An 18,855-nucleotide genomic window follows, 5' to 3' on the forward strand; every position below is an offset into this window, starting at 1 on the left:
CTTCCCTTCCCTCTCCTTTCTTTCATCCCATTATGAATTCATAAAATTTTACTGATTTGATATTTACTAATTTATTTGCTTTTTAGATTTTCCTTTTTCTGATTACATATATTTAAAAGTGTAAATGTCCTCAAACATATATTTAGCTGTATGTGTTGATCTATAGTATTTTCATTATCATCCATTGTATTTTTTTTCCATAATGATTTTTTTCTGGGAATTTTATTTCATAATTTCATAATTTTCAAATAGAGAATTTTTATTTTATTTTTGTTACCTATTTATAATTTAACTGCATTGTAGTCAGTGTATATGCTCTGTAGCTTTATTTCTTTAAAATTTTTAAGATTTGCTTTATTGCTTGGTATATGGTCAGATTTGTTATTCATACCACTCAGGTGATGTTGTTTTGTTATAAATCATTCCATATCTTTAGTGAATTTTTGTTTGTGGTATTAGTTATAGCAAGAGGTATGTTAATCTCCCATTATGTTTATGGATTTGTCTAGTTCCCTTTGTAGTTCTTTTGCATGATTTGTTCTAGTGGTTTTATCTGTTGATCTATTGATTCATTGATTTTGGTTTCTGTATATACAGAGTCATTTTTTACAGGTCAGAACTGTAGAAATAATGAGGAGGTGACACAGATACGTAAAGCTGATTTGGAGAACCACAATAAAGATGGAGGCTTCTGGACAGTGATTGACGGGAAAGTGTATGATATAAAGGACTTCCAGACACAGTCATTAACAGGAAATAGTATTCTTGGTAAGGCCTCACTTTCCACTTCATGGTTAAAAGTTGTACCATGTGCCATTTTGAGCAGAGCATTTGGCCCTTAAGTGATGAGTTGAGTATTGTTCCAGCCCCCACACCTTTTAATCTGCTGGTAACTTTGGTGTCTATCCTGTCAGTGAATTCAAGCACATTTGAAGAATTTCTCATCATTATGCATTTTTTTGTGTGTGTTTGTTTCAACACTTGTTGGAACTTGTTTCAAGTCTGAGTTGGCCCAAGCAGCTCTGGGAGAGGGTGAAAGATCATTATACTTTGGTAACCCTCACATTGGAGTTAACCAGCCTGATCTATTTCCTACTTGACATTTCTACTATAGGTGTCTAGGTAAATTGCACTGAAGTAATGATGCTTTTTTCCTTTTTTGTTTTAGCTCAGTTTGCAGGGGAAGATCCAGTGGTAGCTTTGGAAGCTGCTTTGCAGTTTGAAGACACTCGGGAATCGATGCACGCCTTCTGCGTTGGCCAGTATCTGGAGGTGAGGCTGAGTGCAGTAGGCATCATGGTGGACATCAGGGCAGACCCTCCCTGTATATTTGTGATAGGTGGTTTTTGTCCTGAAGTACTGATAGCTGAGCCTTTTGGTGGGGTAGATGTCATTAAGTGACACAAGTGAAGATCCTTTAGAGGTTTTTTTTTTTTTTATTTTACATTTATTCATGTTAAGATTTATGAAGGACTGGTCTCGAAAAATTATTTAAAAAATTGTTAAATTATAAGAAATGTGGACAATTTTCCACACACAAAAAAGTGGTTATTAACCTTTGGTCTTCACAATTTCATTATAAGGTTATGTAGAAATTTGAAATGGCTTACCATCTTGAGATACATTTTTTGGGAAGAACTATCTAATAGCATAATTCTTTAGAATAGAAATGTGTCCTATATATGTATGACCTTTGGAATTTATATATTGGGATTGGTTTTCCAGGTATGGATCCAGAAGTAATAAAATTTATTAAGTGCCACATGGGTAGTAGTACTTAAAGCATTCATGAAGGGAAAGATTGACTTTGCTTGTGAATTATTATCTGGTATGACTAGCAAAGTTTATTTTCATTTGAACTCTTTCTGATTGGGTTTCCTTTTTGGTAGCATCAATATGTTTCTTCCACTTATGTAGTCACAATTCACTACTCACAGCAATCTTTGTCATATTTTTGTCTTTCTTGGGGTTTTTTATGCATGTAACAATTCAGTATATTTTCTGAAGTATTGTTATACAGTCACTCTGGAAACTTCTACTTGATTTTTGTAAGGAATTCTCTAACTAACTTGTTTATCTGAGCTTTGGTTTTACCACCAGTAGACCTGTGTGTTTACTGTCTGCTTTGTAAGGTGTGCGTGGTTTATATTTTCTGTTACTTTGGCAGCAGCATGAGCTCACTATAATAGAATGTAGAAAGAGGGTGTCTAGAGCACATGGTTCTCTTCCTGATGGAACTTTGTCTTATTTAGGGATATAAGCTGATGCTCTTTTTGGTTTTATGTTTTTAATTAACCCTATTTTCTCAGACTGATGATGAAATTTATCTTTCCAAGCCTGACCAAGAAGTTGTTACCATACCAGATCTGGGAAGTCTCTCTTCGCCTCTGATAGACACAGAGAGGAATCTGGGCCTGCTTCTCGGATTACATGCTTCCTATTTAGCTATGAGCACACCGCTGTCTCCAGTTGAGATCGAATGTGCCAGTAAGAAAAATTTTGCTTTCTGCTAACAGATTAGCAAGTTATTTTAGCTGAGACGTAAGTGCCGTTTAGAATAGGAGATGAAGAATCAACGTAGTTGTTGGTGAGTAAAAATAAGGATAGTGAAACTAAGAGACTTAACCAATTAAATAGAAATAGATGTTAATGGTTTTCATTTACTCTCATGACCCATGGCAGCAGAGGAAATTAACGGGTGCATAGGAAGATCAATCCTGTGCCTGCTCTTTTTTGCCTTCTGTGACAGATGGGCTCAACTTGGCTCTCATCTCATGTGACATGGATTGGCTCTTTCTATTGGGAATAGCATTCTGTTTGAGGATTGTGTTTTTACTAGACTCAAATCAAATATATATTAGGATTGCAACCTTTTTAATCACTGAAAGTTATAAAATTTCTCCATGTAAATGGATTAAAGTTGTCTTTGTGTATTTGTAGATTTCTCTGTCTACCAACCATCTGCCAAGCATCTATTGAGTAAATACTTATGAGTTACTTTGCTAGGTGCTCAGTGTATTAGGCATAGAATTAAACATATCTCTGCCTTTAGATGCTTTTTGTGTGATGATGAGCCAGACAGTATAATAATTCAGTACGCAGGGTGACAGAAGATAAAATAGAGACATTTGTAAGTGGTTCTGATGGGGAGGAAAGCCCATGAAGGTGGAGGAATCATGAAATTGGGAGTCCCACCAAACTGGATGTGTGAACCTTCTGGGCAGAAACACATGTGTGTGAGGGGCATTGTTGAAAAAAAATCAGGGCTTCCAGTTGCTTGTATATGTGCACTGCCAGGAGAGAAGGCTGGTGGGCAGGATGGACTTGGTACCTGGTCAGCTCAGCCATCTGGAGCAAGCTCTTGGTGTGCATGCTGGGCATTTTGCTGCCTCCAGAGCCTCTAAGGGTGGAGAGGATGAGGGTTAGACTCATCCTTTCCCTCAAAGACTTGTACTGTGGGAAAGATAGGCTTCTTCTAAATCAGCAAGGAGGGTGGGAAATGAGAAGAGTCAGAGTAGAGGAGAGCAGAAGGTGCTGTGGGCCCTAGTGGAGGGGGCCTAATCCACTCTAGGACATCAGAAGATGCCTTTACAGCAGTATCTTTGAGGGGATGGGGTAGAGTTCTAAATGTGGAGAACCAGGGATGGTCATGATCAGATTTGTGTTTTAGAATTAATGTGGCACTTTGGAGAATGCTCCTGAATGCTCTAACATCCAAATTTCCAGTAAAAGAATGTTGAGTATATCCAGATTTGATTGCTTGGGTTTTAGAGGATTATTTTGATAACACAAGTCACTGAAAAAACTTTGTAGCAATGTACAACCTGACTTTTCATTTTTTTGGTGAACCTTTACTCTAGTTATTATAGCAGTTAGAATGAGCATTCACATTTGCACTGAGGAATAACATGTTCATGAAGGTCTGGCCATGCCACACACAGGTTTCCTTTATAGTCCACTGGCTCTCCAGCCTCCCAAGGATCTGTGTCTTACTAAGATCCTGTGTTATATGTCTAGTAGTTGCTCATTTTTGTTACTGGTTTAATGTTCTAGGGAAATGTGGCCTGCCTTGACCATGTTTTTCTTTGTAGATCTCTTCTCCTGTGCTGTTTTTCTACCTGGATGCTCAGTGTTTTTGTCTTTATCTAGATTTCAGCTCAGTTGCCACTTCCACAGCAAATCCTCTACTGAATCTTTGAATAGTGGAGGTCTTGATGCTATACCTACTGTAGTACTTTGTAGCAGTTATCCCAGTTCAAGTTGAATGATTACTTCTGTAAATGTTGCCCAAATCGTGCTCTCCCTGTTAGAATGCAAAGCCCCAGTCTTCACACAGTATCTGTGGAATCTGTCAGCTCCATGCTTGACCAGGTATCTAAGTAAATGTTGTACTGAAACTATTACACTGAGTTCTGACACCATGCTTAAGATGTAGTGAAGAACAAGAAGTGTTACCTGTTTCCTTGTAGATACAGGAATTATAAGCCAGTTTCTGAAAATATATTATATGTGACTCTTTAATATGAATGATATGAAATTTCTCCTTGTACATCAGCTATTCATTTCTTTATCTTTTATTTCAATATTTATTTCTGAATAGTGCAATCAAGTTTCTTTTTAATGTTTTCATATGCACTTTCTAGAGTGGCTTCAGTCATCCATCTTCTCTGGAGGCCTGCAGACCAGCCAGATCCACTATAGCTACAATGAAGAGAAAGATGAGGACCATTGTAGCTCTCCTGGGGGCACTCCTGCCAGTAAGTCCCGACTTTGCTCCCACAGACGGGCCCTGGGCGACCATTCCCAGGCATTCCTGCAAGCTATTGCTGATAATAACATCCAGGATCACAATGTAAAGGTGAGTGAGGCCTTTCTGCACTTAGTGTCCTTTGGTTTACCTTAAGACATTGATGTGTGAATGCCTTCATGTTCCTTGATTGGCTTAGCACAGACTTAATTTATTTACATATTATTTGTGGGGCGGGTTTTGAGGTAGGGAGGTTGGTTCAGTGCAATATGCCAGTGATGTTTTAGAAGGATTGCTGAATGCAAATGCATCAGAAATTGTGGCATGTAGTTTGGAATTCATGATGGCATGTTAGTATGGCTCTCAAGTTACCTCCAGCTGTTTCTGTTACAGGACTTTCTGTGTCAGATAGAGAGGTATTGTAGGCAGTGCCACTTGACTACACCAATCACATTTCCTCCTGAGCATCCTGTGGAAGAGGTTGGCCGCTTACTGTTATGTTGCCTTTTAAAGCATGAAGATTTAGGTATGAAGCTTGATATTTTAGCTATATTGTGCATTTTTTGACTAACATCCAATATGCATTCATTCTTACCCTGCCCCTTTTTTTTAAAAATGTTTTTACAGGTCACGTGGCATTATCTTTAGTTCATGTAGGAACACTTGGTATTGAGCAAGTAAAGCACAGAACATTGCCTAAATCAGTAGTAGATGTTTGTAGAGTTGTCTACCAGGCAAAATGCTCACTCATTAAGGTAAGTATATTTTTATTCTCTGTCTTCTGTGCTTTGCAGACTGTTGGTAAAATATTTGTTGTTAAGTTGTCTTTTCGTATTTAACATTGTAGACACATCAAGAACAGGGTCGTTCTTACAAGGAAGTCTGTGCTCCAGTCATCGAACGTTTGAGATTCCTCTTTAATGAACTAAGACCTGCAGTTTGTAATGATCTCTCTATAATGTCCAAGTTTAAACTGTTAAGTTCTTTGCCCCGTTGGAGGAGGATAGCTCAGAAGATAATTCGAGAACGAAGGAAAAAGAGAGGTAAGAATGTAAAAGGTAGGAAAGTGCTGTCAAGGTGTGTGGTTTGCCCATATATAACTGAGTGTGATTTGAGTGATGCTCTTCCCTGCTGTTCAGTACATGTGGATTTCCACAACTGCCATAATATTTGTTATGTGTATTTATGATTAAATATATAGATCCTGCTTATTTTTCCAAGACATCAGATAATGGTGCAACTTTGGGATTGAGGGTGTTATGATTTGGTACCTAGTAAGTTGTTATTGAAGAAGGTAAATACTATAAGCTTTATTTTTTTTTTTAAAGATTTTATTTATTTATTTGACAGAGAGAGATCACAAGTAGACGGAGAGGCAGGCAGAGAGAGAGAGAGAGAGAGGGAAGCAGGCTCCCTGCTGAGCAGAGAGCCCTATGCAGGACTCGATCCCAGGACCCTGAGATCATGACCTGAGCCGAAGGCAGCGGCTTAACCCACTGAGCCACCCAGGCGCCCTACTATAAGCTTTATTAAATTGATAGGGAAAAGGAAGTTTTTTGTTTTTTTTTTTTTAATCACTTGTCCTGGTAAATGAGATTTATGGAAACATTTAATTTTGTAGTTAATCTTGCCATTCTTGTAAAGAAATGTTCTTCCTTTGGAAATACTGAGTATTCTGATATATGGGGAATTGTCTTAAAAATAGCTAGAAGAGTTACTAATATTTTCAGGAAGCAGCTAAACAGTTGCTGGGATCTGGAAAAGACTTTGTATTAAATAATCAGAATCTGAGTATAAGTACATAAAATACTTTGGAACTTGGTTAATTGTGATTATAAACATGTCTACAGAAATTTCTGATTGTATTCTTATGAATTATACTGAATTATTCACAGATCAGCTTATTAAACATGAGTTACTGAATTTTTTTTAATTACTGAGTTTTAGATGGATGTTATGAACAATGATGTCAGGAAAGATTAAATTGTGTTAGAAACTATCCTGAATTGATTTTTTTTTTTTTCCCTGAATTGATTGTTCTTGAGCAAACACTTAAGCCACAATAATTTGCCTAAATCCTAGAGATGCTCTTGGTCAGGAAATCATGGTAAGAATGCTTCTGAGATCCTCGCGGCAGAGGCACAGGCTGGGAGATGGCCATCTTAGCTTGAGGGAGAATGATGTTCTCACCACCTAGCCATCATCTCCATGGATTCTGAGCCCACATTGTCACCTCTTAAAGTTTCTTGTTTTGGGCTTAAATATTTAGTTGTGTGAAGTTTGAAGCTTTTTTTTGTTTGTTTAAGAAAATTAAATAACTTATAAATGATCAGTATTGCTGGTGCTGTGTTAAGGTCACCAAGAGCACCCTTAAATTTAATGATTCACTGGTTCCATAGGACTCAGAAGAGCTGTTAAACTCAGAGTTACAGTTTATTGTTATGAAAGGATACAAGTTAGAATTAGTAAAAGGAAAGGTGCATTGAGGGACATCCAAAGGAAACTGGGCCTAAGCTTCCAGTGGAGCTGCAGAGAGCCATGCTTAGTTCTGTCAGCAGTGAGAGACAACATGTGAAGGGCCGTCAGCCAGGGATGCTCACCTGCATGGGTGCTCTCAGTTACTAAAGACTTCAGCCTCCACAGTGGAAACAGGTGAGAACCATTAGTCCCATAGTTAACATAAACTGTCTGGTCACACTGGAAAATATGGCCCCAGATCTCAGGCATACAGAAACACTCTTCTCAGGCAGAACGCCAAGGACTCAGAGCTCAGTTCACAGGAGCTGGCCAAGTGCTGAAGGAACAGTCTTTCTTGGGAATTTGCAGGGTTTGGGCAACCCAGACCTGTGATGTTAGTGTTTTACTGTCCAGGTGTATTATTAATTATGTGCTTATTATATTATACACTGAGAAGAAATAGACTAAAAATCTTGAAAGGGAGCAAAAATACGGAAGCAACAATACATATCACATTGCAAATTCAATAGAAATTTCCCTAATTAAAGAGACTAACATAGTAAATAAAGGCATCCACTTAATTCACTTACACAATGGTGAGAGATTCATTGCACTGGTCCAGAGTGGGCAAACTATGGTCTGGGGACAAAAGTAGCCTGCTGCTTGCTGTCTACTGCCGCTGTCTACTGTCTACTACTAAGACCAGTTTTGCATTTTAAAATGTTTTTTTAAAAAAATCAAGAGAATAATATGTTTGACACATGGAAATTATATGAAGTTTAAATTCCAGCATCCATAAATAAAGTTAGCTGCTTTTGATTCTGCAACAACAGAATTGAGTATATTCAATAGACTAAATGGCCAGCAAAGACTAAAATATTCACCATCTGGCCCTTTAGAAAATGTTTGCTGACTCCTGAGCTTCCCTTTCTATAGGATCTGCCCAATCATAGCACTCTCACTGCCTTTCTGTTCATGATGTGAAGTGGCAGAGTATTATTATTGAATGTCATGTGAAAATAATCATGATGGTTTTTACTTTTCGTTGTTTGAGCATTTCACTTGACAATGATATTTACATATTTGTTTGGGTAAAATATTCAAGTCCTTTGGCTTCATGCATATTTAATATATCTTAATTTAAAATTGTGTTTAAGTAAATGATTTTTATAATAAATGATGTTTTTAATCATAGTTCCAAAGAAGCCAGAGTCTACTGATGATGAAGAAAAAATTGGAAATGAAGAGAGTGATTTAGAAGAAGCTTGCATTTTGCCTCACAGTCCTATAAATGTGGACAAAAGACCAATTACAATTAAATCACCTAAGGTGAAGTATTTTCTGTGATATTGAGGCTGGCTGAGTAGAAACAAAGAAACACTTTGTCCTTGATTATCTGTTGGACAGAGAGTGTAGTGGGTTACTGAAAGTATGGGTGACATTCCAAGTCACACTTATGGTGTCCTGGTCAGATTGATAGCTGGAAAAGTGTTCACTTTTGTGTTTAGTGGTACATTGTATCATTACTCATTTATCATTCATTTGCTGAATGTATACTTTGCTCCAGAAACTGTCCTGGTGTCTTAGGCTATTAATATGGTTGATAATTTAACTTTGGATGCCATGATTGTCTGTTCCAAGGTACATAATTATAGAGATTATAAATTCATTTATAAGCTTATTTATGGCATAGTTATTTTTGCCATAAATTACTTATTAAACATAAAGTATTTTGCCAATTTCAACCTATTTGCATTTATTTATATTTTATTTGAATAAGTGTTTTAAAGCACATACTAATATCAGTAAGGTAAGCTAATAGTGAAAATGGTTTTCCTTTGTCAGGATAAATGGCAGCCGCTGTTGAGTACAGTTACAGGTGTTCACAAATACAAATGGTTGAAGCAGAATGTTCAGGGTCTTTATCCACAGTCTGCACTCCTCAGTACAATTGCAGAATTTGCCCTTAAGGAAGAGCCAGTGGATGTGGAAAAAATGAGAAAGTGCCTATTAAAACAGGTAAAATTTGCTAAGAACATTCTTCTCTGCATAGGATAATATACACAACACTTAACTGTATGCATTCATGTTTTACAGTTGGAGAGAGCAGAGGTTCGTCTGGAGGGGATAGATACAATTTTAAAACTGGCAACCAAAAATTTCTTACTTCCATCTGTACAGTATGCTATGTTCTGTGGATGGCAAAGACTTATTCCTGAGGGGATTGATATAGGGTAAAACTTCATAACATTTGTTTCTTAATTAAGGGAAACTGTGGCAACAAAGCATTATTCTACTGAAGTTAAAATTAAATCTGTCAGTATTCTAAGTAATATTCTTTATCTTTGTTTGAAAGGGAACCTCTTACAGATTGTTTAAAAGATGTTGATTTAATCCCACCTTTTAATCGGATGCTACTGGAAGTAACTTTTGGCAAGCTATATGCTTGGGCTGTTCAGAATATTCGAAATGTTTTGATGGATGCAAATGCCAAATTTAAGGAGCTTGGTGAGTTGAAAAAGAAATCTGATGCTTAAAAGGCTGTTTTAAGGTTGCTATTGAAGTAATGTCAGTGATCATATTAGCATTATTTTAGTTTGACTCTTAATTATATGTTGTAGAAATTTGTAGATGCTGATTTTTGCTCTTTGAGAAGACTTTAACAACTTTGTACATTAGAAGAATAATCTTAAAAAATTTTTTTTTCAAATTCAATTTAGCAAAAAGTGTATTTGTTACAGGGGTACATTTGAATAATTAAGCTGCTTTAAGCTTTCTCAAATTTTAAGCAAAACTTTCAAAATTCAGCAGAAGACACAATTTTGTAGTATTGTAATATTAAGCTTTTACATTCTAACATTTTCATGTGTATCATTGATACCATATGCCCTAAAGTGTATATCCTGTATTAATACTTAATTTCTTGGACAGTGTAAGTACCTGCAGAGAAATGCTAGGATTGGTCTTGTGGAAGAGAAGTGAAATATGACTCCTATATTTGAAATGAAATGAATAAATCACCAGAGACATTAGAGGAGCAGGTGATAAGTTTTACAGACAATTGAAAATGGCTATATGTGGATTGATGGTGGTCGGATTATTACAAAGTAATGCACAGCTGCCTGATATCCATACACTTTGGAAACCCACTGAAAAACAGAAATTTTAAAAAATTGCTACTGCTTTTAGCATCATGTGTGCTTTTATTTTCACACAAGAAATTTATGTGGGTGCCAATGCTTTTTAGGTATCCAGCCTGTCCCCCTACAAACCATTACCAATGAGAATCCATCAGGACCAAGCCTGGGGACGACCCCACAAGCTCGCTTTCTCTTAGTTATGCTCAGTATGCTCACCCTGCAGCATGGTGCGAACAACCTGAACCTCCTGCTGAATTCTGGCACACTTGCCCTCACACAGACAGCACTTCGGCTTATTGGTACGTTGGCACTGCCTTAAGTCGTTTATGAAAATGTCAGGATTTTTCCTTCATGTTTTTCTCTGTTTTTATAAACCTTTTTTAAAAATTGTAAAATAAAAATAACCTAAAATTTACCCTTTTAACAAACTTATCATTCAGTAGCATTAAGCACATCCATAATGTTGTACGAACATTACTACTATCTAGTTCTGTAACTTTTTTGTCACCCAAAATTTAGTGGTAATTCCTGATTTCCCACTCCCCCAGCGTTTGGCAAGAACAAATCTGCTTTTTATCTCTATAGATTCTCCTATTCTGGGTATTTCATATAAATGAAATACAATTTTTAGCTTTTTGTATATTGATTTTCCTTGATCAGGGTTATTTTTCTTTCATAGAAGAAATTATAAGCACTTAATATTTTATATTAATTTTATGTATATATCCAGATATAAGAGCCACAAAATACAAAACCACTTGGAAAAAAGGTCTCCCTTTTTCTTATTACGAATGTATTCAAGCCCTTTACAGTAAATTTGGCATTTGCAGGGTTAACATTATAGCAGCCAGGGGAGAACCTACCTGGAATGCAACGCCTGTCCTTCTTAGGGCCTCACTGAGGCACCCACTGGGTGGGCTGACGAAAGAATATTTTTTGCCCCAGTAAAACTGGGGAAAAGCTTTACTTTATCTAAAGCTTTGTTCCCGCCCTGGGAATTGAATCACTTTTTTTCCTCTGTTTTGGAGGAGAGAGGATCATGAACTTTGTACATTTTTGACCCACCAAGCCCACCTTTGGGAATGTTTGGGAACCTTTTCCTCCCTCTTGGAAGAACAAAAACTGAAGGAGTTACTTGGGCTGCATTGCCCCCCCACCCCCCAACCAACATTAGCCAGTAAGTCCAAAAGCAACCGAGGGAATCCAGCATGCTGACTCCTAGGGTTAAATTTTACTATTTTAAAATCTGTTCCTAAATTTTTCTTCTTGTAGCTGATAGCTCAACTTCTGTTTTATACTATAGATGATTTCACAGCAATTAGGGACCAAATATTCATCATGCTCTACCCCTTCATTCTTCCTTTTACCAAACAGCCCTTTTGCAGTATTTCAGCAAGTTAGGGTTGTTCTAAAGTATCCCATTGCTGCCATCCCTGTGCCAGGGTCCCTAACACCACTCCCAGATTCAATGATTTGTGAAGAGACCTCACCGGACTTAGTGTATAGTCATATTGAGGGCTAAGATTTACTACAGTAAAAGACTAGAAAGCAAAATCAGTGAAGGGAAGGGCACGTGGGAAAAATCTAGGAGAAACTGACATAAGTCCTTTCCTAGTAGAATCACACAGGATGAACTTCATTCCCTCGGCAAAGAGTTGTGAATACGTGTATGAAATGTCTGCCTAGAAAGTTCAGAGAGTTTGTACTGGGGCCTGGCACATAATGCAAGCCCTAGATTCCCAGAAGGAAGCAGGTTTCAGCAGAGACCAAGTTGTGCCAACAGTTCAGGCACAGTGGGGTCTCTTACCAGTTAGGGAAGGGTGGGAGCCCTCCTGAACTCCAGGTTCCCAGATTCCTGCAGAGGGCTGCTTTGCAAGCAGCCCTTCCTAAGGATAGCAGTATCAGGCCTGCTGGTCTTAGCTCTTTTATGCATGGTACATAATTAAAGTTGGTTAGTTTCTCATTGTTAGACATTTAGATGGTTATGTTTTGTTTTTCTATTCTAATAAAATATGTGATGAGAGTTTTTCTAACTTAATTATTTTGCTTTTTTTGAGGAGGGGCATAATTCCTAGTAGAGTAAATGTCTCTGTTGCTCATTTTATATCTTTTATATATTCTGATACATATTTGTATACTTGGTTCTTTTACCATTTTAAATTCTCATCAATAGATCTTTCATGGTATTTATTGTATTGATAAAATAATACAGTATACAATATAGATTCTTAAAAATTATCTTCAGTACTTACTAAGTTTTGAAAAAGTTTATTAAGATTAGGAAGTTGTAACTACTTACTATCTCAGCTGCTGTGTTTGATGTTCTGATAGGTCCTAGTTGTGATAATGTTGAAGAAGATATGAATGCTTCTGCCCGAGGAGCTTCTGCTACAGTTTTGGAAGAGACAAGGAAGGAAACGGCTCCTGTGCAGCTTCCAGTTTCAGGGCCAGAACTGGCTGCCATGATGAAGATTGGAACCAGGGTCATGAGAGGTGTTGATTGGAAATGGGGTGATCAGGTACTCAGATTTGATTTTAAACACATTAGCAACACCTTAGTCACTGCCCTTACTTGCATGCTATTAGTGCATGGAAATTGGAACGAATAACTACCTTAACTTAGGGCCAATGCAATTGACAGATGACATAGTTGGTGATGTAGTTAGTTCGTGGGCAGGTAAATGGAGTCAAAACAAGTAGAGAGTAACAGTGGCTATAGGGGCACCTCAAGTAGGATCAGGTCTTCAAAGGGTAACAGCTGTTTTCAGAAAACTCCTTGGCATGGGCCCAATTTGAGGGGCAGCCCAGAGTAGGAGCATGAGTAAGTAGGAGAGAGCAAACCGCATCTTAGTAACAGTGCTGAAAGCTGTGAGGCAGAAAAACCCAGGTGCTGCCTCTGGGAGCTGATATGGCCACGTGTCCATTAAGTGCCCCAACCTTGCAGTTTTAGGTGTACCAGTTACTCAGTGGCCATTTCTGTTTCTCCTTGTAGCACATCACTTCCAAGCTTCTGTCAGGTCTCATGGGGTAGAGATTGTGGGGACTGGTATCTGTGTCATTACCATAGTTACTAATGAAGGACAGTGCTCACCTTCCTACAGTGTAGTGTTTTTGTCATCTCTAGGTTTTCTCAACCTCATTTTTTTTAAGCATGGGCCTCATCAGAATTCTCTCAGAAGTGTCCTGGAACAGGTAGCAGCATCCTAAAAATAGCTTTCACTCATAGTGTCCTGGAATAATCTAATAGCATCCTAAAAACAGCTTTCACTCATGGAAATGAGAGACAGGGTTTCCATTTTAGGTTCCAGAAGGAAGACTGAATAAGAGGAATTGAGGAGATGCAGGTGTTTGTTTCAAGTTTCTGGTCTTTCGAAGCCCTGTGGGGGTATTGAAGAAACCAAGGAACAGGGCATCATGACTAGACTGGAAAGCCTCATCTCTGCATTGGCTTAGGGAGGATGCTAATTGAGAAGTTGCTTTTCCCACTTAACTTTTTGGTAAAAGAGCATGAGCGAGTTATTCCCTGATGTTTGATTTGAGGTAATGTGCGAGCTGTGCATGGTGCAGGTGGGTTTGGAGCAGTCTGTGGGCACAAAGCCTGTGTACAGTAACATGACAGTCCTTACAGAATAGGCACATGCTCTCTTAACTAATCTTTGTTTTGGCTTCCTCAGGATGGACCTCCTCCTGGTCTTGGCCGTGTGATTGGTGAACTGGGAGAGGACGGATGGATCAGGGTCCAGTGGGACACAGGCAGCACCAACTCCTACAGGATGGGGAAGGAGGGGAAGTATGACCTCAAATTGGCAGAGCTGCCGACCTCCACACAGCCCTCAGCAGAGGACTCGGACACAGAGGATGACTCTGGTCGGTGCCTTGGGGCTGTTTAGTCTGGGGCAACCTGGCAAGTTGTGTGCTAATGGCAGCTGGCCATCCTTTTCATTTGGGAATGAGAGCAGTGTTAGGACTCAGCTGTGGACCATGGTCTGTAGTTTTGGACTTGACCCTGAAGGTTCAGTTTAAATAAGCCCCAGGTGATTCTGATGTAGGGGTTAAAAGCATGGATCTGGTAACTGGCAGCCTGGCTGAATTGACTCTCTTGCTCCCTTTGGGGAGAGTGCAGTAGGGTTTGGCAGTGTAGGGCTGGCTATGTCTTCACATCTGGTGGACCTTCTTGGTTGGCTCTGAATCTGTATGTGAGGTGGTGAGCCAGTGCCTGGTGGACTAGGAATATTGTGGACTTAGTCATTACTGTATTGCCTTAAAGAAGCTAGAGGTGAGAATTTGGAGTGAACCCAGAAAGTGAAATCCTATCTAAGGAGACCCAGGCTTGTGGGAGGAGGACTTCATGACATTTTTAGATGTGTCCAACAAACATTGGAATGTATGAATGAAGCTTCCCACAGCTGGTCTTGGTGAGACTGTCCAGGAGGCCAGGGCTGATTCTCAGGGCTCAGGTGCTGGCTGTATGCACTGCATGATCAGGCTCTGGAAGTCATTTATATGGTCAGGGGAAGAAACCTGAGAGGCTGAGCTCAGTAGAGAATGGGTGGTGCAGAGAATAGAAAAGGCTATGTTCCATCCATGTCACTTGTAGGGGTCCAGGCCCCCTCAGATGTGAACAGGTGATGCCTGCCTTTGGGGCTGTTGGGAGTACCATATGTGAAACCTGGAGTCACATGTAGATAGGGCTGGTTTTGCTTTCACTCAGGGAAGTCAGGGCCTGAGCAGAGCTGGCTAAGTGAAAGAACTGTCACTCTACTATTATGTGCCTCCTTGTCAGAAAGTCAGTGCCTTGGATGCATGAGCCTCTGGTTCCTCTCCATGGCTCAGGCACTTCCATCTTCATCCAGGGCATAGCTAGCTTGTTAGCAAGCAGCTCTTGACATTTGATAAGTTGTCTTTCTAAAAGAGTAAATCCTCGAGATTGTTATAGTGCTTCTGAGCTATGTGCAGAGATTGTTTCAAAAAAGTAAAGTCTAATTTAGAAGACTTACTTTCTTTGAGGAACGTGGGGACAGAGATGATTGGGGTGTTTAGTGCATTCTGAATGCCATCTTTTCTTATAAAGAGCCATTTTCCTTTCCACAGTAAAAATTATGATATGAAATTCCTTAGAAGACTGGGTTATTAAAATCCCTTAAATTACATGCAGGGACATTTTCCAGTTCTATTTGGGAGTGTAGGTTCTTATTTTGATTCTTTATTCCAGAAGCTGAACAAATTGAAAGGAACATTCATCCCACTGCAATGATGCTTACCAGTACTGTTAATTTATTGCAAACTCTTTGTCTCTCTGCTGGAGTCCACGCTGAAATCATGCAGAGTGAAGCCACCAAGACCCTGTGTGGACTGCTGCGAATGTTAGTGGAAAGTGGAACGACGGACAAGACATGTATGCAATGAATAGTTGTGGGCCTACAGAGTACTGGGGCTATGAATTTGGTGTGTGTGTGCATGTGTATATGTGAGTGGGTGTGTGCATATGGTTGAGTGTGCATGTGTACTAGTGTCCTAGGGCTGCCATAACAACTTACTGCACATTTGTTTGGTTTGCTTGGGCTACCACATGAAAGTACTATACACCTGGGTGGCCTAAAATTTTTTCTCCCTGTTCTGGAGGCTAGCAGTTCAAGATCAAGGTGTCAGCAGGGCTGGTTCCTTCTGAGAGCTCTGAGGGAAGGATCTGTTCCAGGCCTCTAGCCTAACTTCTGGTAGTTTGCTGGCAATCTTTGGCATTCCTTTGCTGTAGATTATTGCCCTCATCTTCACCTGTGTATGTGTCTGTCTCCAAATCTCATATTTTTAAAGGACACTAGTCATATTTGGATTAGGGACCCACCCTAATCTAGTTTAACTTCTTCTAAACGAATTACATCTTCCATGGCCCCATTTCCAAATAAGTCACATTCTGAGATACTAGGGTTAACTGTTTTAGGGAGGGGGAGGAACTAGTTCAGCCCATAACAGAGTTATGGAGCCTCACACTTTTGGAGACCAGAAGTCCAAAATCAAGGTTTTGGCAGGGCTGTGTTCCCTGCAGAGCCTTTAGGTGGGGATCCTTTCTTCTCTTCCCAGCTTCTGGTAGCTCCAGGCAGTCTTGGCTTGAGGCCACAGCACTCCAGGCTCTGCCTCATTTTCACACAAAGGAGTTCCCTGTGTCTCTTTGTGTCCTTTTCTGCCCCCCCCCTTTTTTTAAAGAATTTATTTATTTGACAGAGAGTGAGAGAAGGAGAGAGAGCACAAGTGGGGGGAGCAGCAGAGGGAGACGGGGAAGCAGGGTCCCCGCTGAGCAGGGAGCCCGATGCGGGACTCGATCCCAGGATCCTGAGATCATGACCTGAGCCAAAGGCAGAGGCTTAACCCACTGAGCCACCCAGGTGCCCCCCTTTTCTGCCTTTTATAAAGACTTTCATTGGATTTAAGGTCCACCGTGAATCATCTGAATCCTTACTTTAAGTATATATGCAGAGAACTTACTTACAAATAAGGTCACATTCTGAGGTTTTGGGTGAACATGGAATTCTGGGGGATAGAGTTCAACCCACTGAACTATTTGTATGTGAGTGTGAAGAGAATGAGTTGATGAAGTGGGAGGAGTGAGTGCGTGTGTAAATGTGAGAGTGCTTGAGGGTATGTGAGTCTGGGTGTGAGTGTGTGAGAGTTTGTCTCTGAGCGAGACAGTATTTGAATGGCTACAGGTGTGAGTGTGAAGTGGCTGACTAATTATGGGTATGTTTGTTTATGAGTAATTATGAGTGATTATGTGTGAGTATATCAGTGGCTATGAGAATGAGCATGTATAATTGTGGTTAAGGGTGTGACTGTGTGAAAGTCGATGTGTGTGTGAGTGTGTGTGTGTGTGTGATTGAGGGCAGGCATTAACATGTGTCTGAAGGCAGTGCTCCTGGGAGCCTAGAGAGGAAGAGAGCTGGGCCCTGGCAGGTGGGCCTCTTCCAGGAAAGAGTGGAAGCTTGGGGTGCCCATTGAGAGGAGACCTGGAAGCCAGGAGGAGCAGACAGGGTCAGTTGCATCAGTCAAACTAGATAAACCTCATGAAAGCCTCCTAGTCTTCTTCTATTAATGCAAACTTCTTAAACTTGGATTGGAGATTTGTGGTGCAGATTAAATGTAAACAAGATGATGGGAGATATTTAAAACACATGAGGTTATAAAAAATATACAAGATACACTCTTACTTGTAAGTAAGAATGTAACTGTACACTCTTACTTACTGGTAACTGCTATTTGAATAGTGAGTCATTTTCTTACTGTCTAGAAATAAAAAGTACTTGAAACTTCTTGACTGGTTTGAGCTACTCATATACTTTAAAGGCTTTAAGAGTGTTGTAAAGTGTTCCTTGAGCTAACTGCAGGGTCTTCTCCCATTGCTCTTACTTTGAATGAGTGAAATTATAATATATTTGTGAAGTAGGTTATTTTTGAAAATAACATGTTAAGTAAATTAAAAGTGTAGATTGTACTGAGTATTTATTTCTAGAAATTTGGTGCCAAGCTAGTTTGTTTCACTCTGGCAGCTTCCCCAAACAGGCTGGTGTGCCGGGAACAGCACCAGAGCTGGTGCACGCTGGGCTTTGTACGGAGCATTGCGCTTACGCCACACATGTGTGCTGCCCTCAGCTCCCCACAGTGGATTGCCCTGCTTATGAAGGTCGTGGAGGGACATGCACCTTTCACTGCTGCCTCACTGCAGCGGCAGGTAATTGTGCTGCTGGGCTGATCCTGCTCAGTGTGAGTTTTGGGACTGTATGACCCTCTTAAGAGGTGGCATCAAGATACCGATGCTCCTAGTCATTATAATTAGGTGCCAGTACTCAATAATGATAATGAGTGCAGAAAAGAACTGGAACCAACCCAAAGTAGATTTTCTAGTGCAAGGGGCTGAAGTTTTTTATTATTTTAAATTGATTAAGTTGCTAAACTGTAGTTGACTTGCTTTTCTTTGAAGTGATAAATCCTGCCAGCTGCTCTTAAGTGCCTCATAGGAGTTGTAGTATAACTGTCTTTAGAAGCATTAAGCTGAAAAGAATTACTTTTTAATTAAATAGATATCTGCATCTGTAATGTACCTTTTTAAAAAAACCCCTGGTAATCTATATCTTTAGTCAACTTAATTCCTGGTTGGAAAATAATGAATATCTGAATTTTCACATAATTAATTGCATTATAGGAACAAAAAAAAAGTAAGTAAAAATCTTATTTCTTAATCTAAAATCACAGATAGTGGTTTTCTTTAATGTTTACCATTTTAAATTGTCTTTTTATCAGATCTTAGCTGTGCATTTACTGCAAGCAGTGCTTCCATCATGGGACAAGACTGAAAGGGCAAGGGATATGAAATGCCTTGTGGAAAAGCTATTCGGTTTCCTGGGCAGCTTGCTTACCACCTGTTCTTCAGATATCCCATTCCTCAGAGGTGGGCAGCTTTCCTTATTTGTGTCCTCGTTAAGTGAGCAGGGCACCATGTAGCTCCTTTCTCATCTGTCTGTT

The 18,855-nt window shown here is 39.5% G+C and overlaps 1 protein-coding gene across 1 annotated transcript in view; it reads left to right on the top strand.

Annotated features, from left to right (window-relative positions):
• The window catches only part of LOC111161922 (E3 ubiquitin-protein ligase HERC2), a 232,403-nt gene that overhangs the window by 108,317 nt on the left and 105,231 nt on the right, over nucleotides 1-18,855 (top strand). Inside the window, exons 24-40 of the mRNA XM_022525994.1 lie at nucleotides 598-768; nucleotides 1,169-1,272; nucleotides 2,337-2,487; nucleotides 4,644-4,858; nucleotides 5,141-5,273; nucleotides 5,375-5,502; nucleotides 5,595-5,790; nucleotides 8,400-8,533; nucleotides 9,050-9,223; nucleotides 9,302-9,438; nucleotides 9,561-9,712; nucleotides 10,452-10,643; nucleotides 12,676-12,863; nucleotides 14,019-14,211; nucleotides 15,557-15,739; nucleotides 17,883-18,064; nucleotides 18,634-18,781. Of these exons, the coding sequence (XP_022381702.1) occupies nucleotides 598-768; nucleotides 1,169-1,272; nucleotides 2,337-2,487; nucleotides 4,644-4,858; nucleotides 5,141-5,273; nucleotides 5,375-5,502; nucleotides 5,595-5,790; nucleotides 8,400-8,533; nucleotides 9,050-9,223; nucleotides 9,302-9,438; nucleotides 9,561-9,712; nucleotides 10,452-10,643; nucleotides 12,676-12,863; nucleotides 14,019-14,211; nucleotides 15,557-15,739; nucleotides 17,883-18,064; nucleotides 18,634-18,781 (2,781 nt within the window). The remainder of the gene's footprint in view (nucleotides 1-597; nucleotides 769-1,168; nucleotides 1,273-2,336; nucleotides 2,488-4,643; nucleotides 4,859-5,140; nucleotides 5,274-5,374; nucleotides 5,503-5,594; nucleotides 5,791-8,399; nucleotides 8,534-9,049; nucleotides 9,224-9,301; nucleotides 9,439-9,560; nucleotides 9,713-10,451; nucleotides 10,644-12,675; nucleotides 12,864-14,018; nucleotides 14,212-15,556; nucleotides 15,740-17,882; nucleotides 18,065-18,633; nucleotides 18,782-18,855) is intronic.

The sequence above is a fragment of the Enhydra lutris genome, unplaced genomic scaffold (genome assembly GCF_002288905.1).
Source record: "Enhydra lutris kenyoni isolate GAN:26980312 unplaced genomic scaffold, ASM228890v2 scaffoldscaffold87, whole genome shotgun sequence".
NCBI lineage: Eukaryota > Metazoa > Chordata > Mammalia > Carnivora > Mustelidae > Enhydra > Enhydra lutris.